General features: G+C 53.5%; 1 protein-coding gene across 1 annotated transcript; it reads left to right on the top strand.

Annotated features, from left to right (window-relative positions):
• Positions 1–373: 373 nt before the first annotated feature.
• On the top strand, positions 374–2,073 carry LOC123041264 (9-cis-epoxycarotenoid dioxygenase NCED4, chloroplastic-like). The gene has a single exon (XM_044463910.1). The coding sequence runs from the start codon at positions 479–481 to the stop codon at positions 1,997–1,999; it is 1,521 nt and encodes a 506-aa protein (XP_044319845.1). The 5' UTR covers positions 374–478; the 3' UTR covers positions 2,000–2,073.
• The last annotated feature ends 4,730 nt before the right edge of the window (positions 2,074–6,803 follow it).

The following is a 6,803-nucleotide window of genomic DNA, read 5'->3' on the forward strand; positions in this document are numbered from 1 at the left end:
ACCATAGAGAAGTTCTGGAACGAGGAGTTGTTCTACTTCCAGAACGTTCCGCTACTACTCCCGCGCATCCCGCTGAAGCGGCCACAAGACGGGCACTGGCAGCTCCACTGTGCAGCACTGACACGAGGGGAACGTTGTAAGAAGCAGAGGAAAGGCCCATTCCCACGGCCATCGCGCTCGCTCTCTAGAACAATCCCCGTCCCGCCACGTGTCCCTCCCAAACTTTTTTTTTTCAAAGCCCCCTCCCATGGCTGATGGCTCCCTGCATTTGAGTTTTGACCACTGCACCGCCAACTCCCTCCGCCTCCTATATATTCCACTCCCAGCCCCGAACCCAAGCTCCTCAAACCCACCTCCCCTCCCACTCCTCAGCTCAGCTTGAGCTTATCACTCGCAGCTCCGTACATACAACGTAGGACAAGAAACCATCTCAATTCTCGATCTAGCTCGAGAGCCTTGATCAGCTACACAACTTGCAATGGCGTCGTCTATCACTGCTCCGGCCGCTGCCCCCGGCAGCGTCGTCAGGCCACCGGCTAAGGTTAGGCCACGGCCACCACCATCGAGGTTCAACCCTAACGATCCCCGCAAGAACGCCGATGGCTCTGCTGTTGTCACTTGGAAGGGCCCAATGCGAGCGGCTCCCGCGCGGAAAAAGTGGCCCAACCCGTTCCAGCGCATGGTGGCCGCTGCGTTGAACGCGGTGGAGGACAGGCTAGTCGCCGGCATCCTCGAGCGCAAGCACCCGCTGCCGCGAACCGCAGATCCGGCCGTGCAGATCGCCGGTAACTACGCGCCGGTGGGGGAGCTTCCTCCCGCCGGGCCGGAGGACCTCCCTGTCGTGTCAGGCCGCGTCCCGGCGTGCCTCCAAGGCGTGTACGTCCGCAACGGCGCCAACCCGCTCCACGCGCCGCGCGCTGGCCACCACCTGTTCGACGGTGACGGGATGGTCCACGCCGTACGCCTAGGCGGTGGCCGTGCCGAGTCCTACGCGTGCCGGTTCACGAAGACGGCAAGGCTTCGGCAGGAGCGCGAGATTGGCCGCCCCATTTTCCCCAAGGCTATCGGCGAGCTCCACGGCCACTCTGGCGTGGCGCGGCTGGCGCTCTTCGGGGCAAGGTCGCTCTGTGGCGTGGTGGATGCGTCTCAAGGGATCGGTGTCGCCAACGCTGGGCTGGTGTACCACGACGGCCGCCTCCTCGCCATGTCCGAGGACGACCTCCCCTACCACGTTCGCGTCACCCCGGATGGCGACCTTGAGACGGTCGGCCGCTACGACTTCAATGGGCAGCTCGATGGCGCCATGATCGCGCACCCCAAGCTCGACCCGGCCACCGGCGAGCTTTTTGCGCTCAGCTACAATGTTGTCTCGAAACCTTACCTCAAGTACTTCTACTTCACAGCCGACGGGCACAAATCCCACGACGTCGATATCCCTGTCGACGAGCCAACAATGATCCACGACTTCGCCGTCACCGAGAACTACGCCGTCGTCCCTGACCAGCAGATTGTTTTCAAGCTCCGAGAGATGGTGCTAGGCGGCTCGCCGGTGGTGTACGACAAGAGCAAGACGGCGCGGTTCGGCGTGGTGCCGAAGCGCGCTGCCAACGCTTCGGAGCTCCGGTGGGTGGAGGTCCCCGACTGCTTCTGCTTCCATCTCTGGAACGCGTGGGAGGACGAGGCCACCGGTGAGATCGTAGTCATTGGGTCCTGCATGACACCGCCGGACGCCGTGTTCAACGAGTCACCGGACCAGGACCAGAGCTTCCGCAGCGTGCTCTCGGAGATACGCCTCGACCCGCGCACCGGTACGTCCCGCCGCCGCGCCGTGCTGCGGGAGGCCGACCAGGTGAACCTTGAGGCCGGCATGGTGAACCGGCAGCTCGTTGGGAGGAAGACACGGTATGCCTACCTCTCCATCGCTGAGCCGTGGCCCAGGGTTTCCGGCTTCGCCAAGGTGGACCTCGAGTCCGGCACGGTGGAGAAGTTCACCTGTTGAGGACATCAATACCATTGTTACACCCACAGCCCCTACTGCTACATATACGGGATCAATTACTAGAGCTCGCGCACACCAATTAAATTATCAGGGCCTAGCTTGGAGAAGGATGAACATTGGAGCAAGAACAAGCATGGAGATGATGCCATGCGCAAGAGGAACAAGAACGGAGTTACAAGTGATGATTTCAGGACGTTGAAGCCACCATAATGGGTGCATGAAGCCATGGACGAAATATACAAGATGCCACTTCATAAATTTCGTCCCGAGGCTATTATAGGTGCTGCGTCATCTTTTTATTGGGCCAGGCCCATGTAATTTCGAAATACATAAGTATAGGCTATTTTTAGAGTTCGTATGTGTGGGGAAACAAGATATATGGTTGATTTCGGACCCCTCCACCAAGGGCCACGAAATTCCCCCTCTCTTCCTCCATATATACAGCCCTTAGGGCACCGTTTAGACTTTGAGTTTTGTTTAGATTAAAAGTTCGCCATAGCTGCAACTTCGCGTACTTTGTTTGTGTTCAACGACCAGACAAAGGCGTCATAGAACTCCATCTTGATCAATAAAGCTTTCATTTTATATTCGCAATATCCAGATTGCAATCTCAGTTTCTTGCTTGTTCTTCGTTTGCTCGCAGGAAACAGACCCTCGTGGTCAGGTTGATCGTGCTCCGGCGTGGTCAATAACCTCTTGGAGTTGGTTTAGCGATTGCTAAGGCGCGACGTCCTCGCACGTTTGCAGTCGGATCGTCAAAGTCGACTGCCACCAAAGCGATATCCATCATCTCATCGAAAGACGGGACACCTTTGCCTCTATCATCACCTACGGAGAGGGTCGGTACGGCGGCGAGCCCTGCTTCGTGCCGCACGCGGATGGCTCCGGCGCGGAGGACGACGGGTACGTGCTCTGCTTCGTGCACGACGACAGCCGCGGTAGCGCCGACGGCACGTTGTCGGAGCTGCTGGTTGTCAACGCCCGGGACATGCGCTCGGAGGCCACTGTGAAGCTGCCGGGGCGCGTGCCGTACGGATTCCACGGCACGGTCATCAGCGCCACGGAGCTGCAGCGACAAGCCTAGCTATAGCTACCTAGCTAGCTACTACTAGCTACTAGCTGCAGTGACATAGGAAACGAATTAGGTAGACTTACAGTAGTATTTTTTTTGGGGGAAATACAGTTACTTAAGTTTGTAACTAAACAGTTTTTGTGATTAATTAGGTCACTTGAACTACATACGTCTGTATGTACTAGTTTTTTATGATAATACGTGTCTCACTCGTATCATAAAGATCAAAATATAAGTTATGTAAGGATTGACATGATAAAACTGAAAAGATGGCAAAACATGTCCGAGCTTGACACTAACGCCTCACCTGCCTACGGCACCGCTACAGCCGCCACCGAAAAAGATAACGGATAACCTCCTCACCCGAACTCGACGCGACTCCATCGTTGATATGCAGTTTTGCGGACCTCCAAGGTGCCTCAATAAAAGTGAGGTCATCACCGTTGAATGAATCAGACCGGAGCAACACCCCGTACACACCATCGAACTCCACATCTGGCACCCCACCATGACTAAGACGGCGAAGGAGGAAACCATACCTGTCATCCATGAACCACGAACCCAGCACACGTTCCGTTTTTCAAATGTCGTCGATGCAGACCACAATCTGCATCCGCTCGAACTACCTCCCAAGCTCCACGCCAACGCTGGAGCAAACACCATCGCAACGACAGAGCCCGAGGACACAGGTCCAACAGAAGGATGCCGCCGACGCCATCATCCTTGCTTGAGTAGACTGATTTCCAAATTTATCCCCAACCATAGGACCGATGACCTCGTTTGGGAAGGATCCGAAGAATCTTTATTCAGCGCCATCAGTCGTATACATGACTTCGTATGTTTGCATACTTAATTTCTGTGCATAATAAAAGAAGGTTATGGATATGTACCATTTCGACTTGTGTATATGCAGCTGAGAATTGTAAATGAATTAATCGTGAATATTTGTTTGTTCCTTTTTAAAGCATATTTGTTTTGTTCTTTTATACATGTGTAAAAGAGCATCTATAGCTGAACATTCCAAACCCGTCTCAAATGCGTGGGCGGACGGCCCGATCAATGACCGGACACAATAAAATGATTCAGACGGTCGTCTCAAACGGGCCTCAAACATCCGAATTGACCGGCACCTCTCATATCCAGCCCAAATTTAGGGCGGAGCGCGTCCGCCACGTTGGTCCCGGCCCACGCGACCCACATATATTCCTTCCCATCCGCTCAACGGACCAAACCCAAGTGATACGGGGCTAACCCAGTGTAGGCCGATCTTTCACGATTGGAGTGGGATCCCTCGAAGAACACGAAGAACATGGGGAAGAACGGGGAGAAATCACAAGGGGAAACACTCAAGAACAACTCCAATCACACATCCACTAGACAATCAAACACACAAGATCCACAAGGGTACATGAACAACAAAAGAAAAGATACAACGTAGAGTTCATCTCCAAGAGGAGGTCTTGATGGTATCCTAGACGGATCTTCCCACGAGGGGGTCTTGATGATATCCCGCGGGATCTTCTCACATGGAGGTCTTGAACTCCATGGGAGTGGTCTCTCTCTCTCTCAAGAGGAGGAGGTAGGAGAAAAGCTCACCTAAGAATGAGCTATCATATTTGCTAACCCTCGAAAGGAGGTGTAGGTGGTCTATTTATAGTCTAAGCCACGGAGGGGTAAGTGGGAGAGGGATACAAGGCCAAAGGCCCGCGGCTGCGCACACAGGCGTCGGACGTCCGGGCGGTGTTGGACGTCCGGAGGCTCGGGACGGTCCGGACGTCCGGAAGTCTTCGGACTTCCATAAATATCGTTCTGTCGCCGTGGCACCGGTCGTCCGGTGCGCTCGGTCGTCCGTGGCCTGGGAGGTGTCGGACGTCCGGTCTTGGTCAGTCGTCCGGTCGCTGTAGATCTCCTCGACATGACTCTTAGGCTGGCTGGAGTTCCAGGTGTCGGACGTCCGGCGTAGTCCGGTCGTCCGGTGGCTGTAGATTGTAGCAGCTCCGTTTCTTCCATCTTCTCTTCCATGCTTCCCTCGCGGATGGTGTAGGTGTTCCTTGGTGCTTGCACTCCTCCTCGTCGTCCGTGAAGCTCCGGCGATACCTATGCATGCACATGGGGGGAGTGTCAAGTAGTATACCATCCTCGAAGGGGTCAAGTGGACATGTGTAAAGGAGAAGATTCACCTTTATGTATGAGAAGTAGAGGCCGCACATGTCACTTGCCAAACGGACTCTTGACATGGTGATGCCCGTAGGATGCTCCGCATCATCCCCTCCCCCTTGGAAAAGATCCGACCTCGGATAGAAAACCAAATCACCATGGGAAAGAGATGGCGGTGCCGTTTCGAAGTGGTCGATAGCCAAACACTCATCGTCTAGTAGCTCGAAATGGGCACTCTCCAATGCTGCACCGTCTTGTGATTCCTTCAAAAGGAGCAAATAGAACAAACACTTGGAAAAACAAATGTGGTTAGTGTTAGTGCAAAACCAAGCATTCAAGAGGTGATTCACTGTCGTGGTATTCTCACGGAGGGGGGGGGTGCAAGACGACATATGCCACAAGGTGGCTTTGTGTGAGGGCAAGACTGCTACCAGAATATCCGGGGACGGGTATGCGAGTAGCACGCGCTAGTTTACCCAGGTTCGGGGCTCTCCGGAGAGATAATACCCCTACTCCTGCATGTCTGAGTATATATCTAGGATGTACATCGAACAGTACAAAGTGCTCCTGGAGCTGTATCTGGAGTCAGTGCCATAGGCATCTGACTTGGTATATATGCATATAGGCTAGTGGCTGCATGTGCCTGAGCATGCATGCGTGAGTGGCCTTGTGGCCGGCCAAGTGCATGTGGCGTGGCTATCTCCCTCTGGTGGATGGATGGATGGGTGCCTTATATAGGCATGGGAGTAGCTTACTACTTAAGCTAAGGTAGTGGACATGAGGGCATGGTGTGGGTGTCATGCTTGTCTCCTGGGTCACGTCATAAATAGTGCCCAGGGACAAGTGACACTGTACATGATGGCGTCGTGGTACGGTTGTCTTGTCCGCAGTATGGTCGTCTCATCAGAGTCTTGTCAGTGTCGGGTCGGGCTGCAGTCGGCAGCCGGCAGCCGGCGGGGCAGAGTAGTCGGACGGGGAGTCGGCAGGAGCGGCCGGGCAGTCGGACTGAGGGGCTTTGCTAGCCCCGATGTCTTGAAATATCGTCTTGCCATCTTCGGGGTACCCGTCGCCCATTACTCCGACATTCACCAAACAAGTATTGTCATCAAGCATAGCATAGGGTGTGACAAAGGATTGTGACATGGCATGTAAGCATATCAATCGAGCACAAGCAAAGATATCATGGGGACAAGTATGCAAATGTGAGTTAGAGATGTAAATATGTGTGACAAGAGAATGAGCATCTACCTCGAGGTCATAGAAAGAATTCACAAATTGCTCAATGAAAGGTCTATGGTAGGCATGAGAATCATTCACAACACCAAATAAAATGAAGTGTCTAAACACATGGGTCAAGTGCAAGACAATCCAAGCATAATGTGCATAGGGTGTAGTGAATATAGTGTGGCACTCAACACAATAGAAAGAGCAATTGTTCATCATGTGTGAGGCAATCAAGTGAATCATGTGATAAGCAAAGGGACATGACATATGTGAAGAAATGATATTGGTGCAACCAACCATATGATAGTAGCAAGTAGTCCAAGAATTGGATACAACACACAAGGTACATAT

This window comes from Triticum aestivum, chromosome 2B, assembly GCF_018294505.1.
Source record: "Triticum aestivum cultivar Chinese Spring chromosome 2B, IWGSC CS RefSeq v2.1, whole genome shotgun sequence".
NCBI lineage: Eukaryota > Viridiplantae > Streptophyta > Magnoliopsida > Poales > Poaceae > Triticum > Triticum aestivum.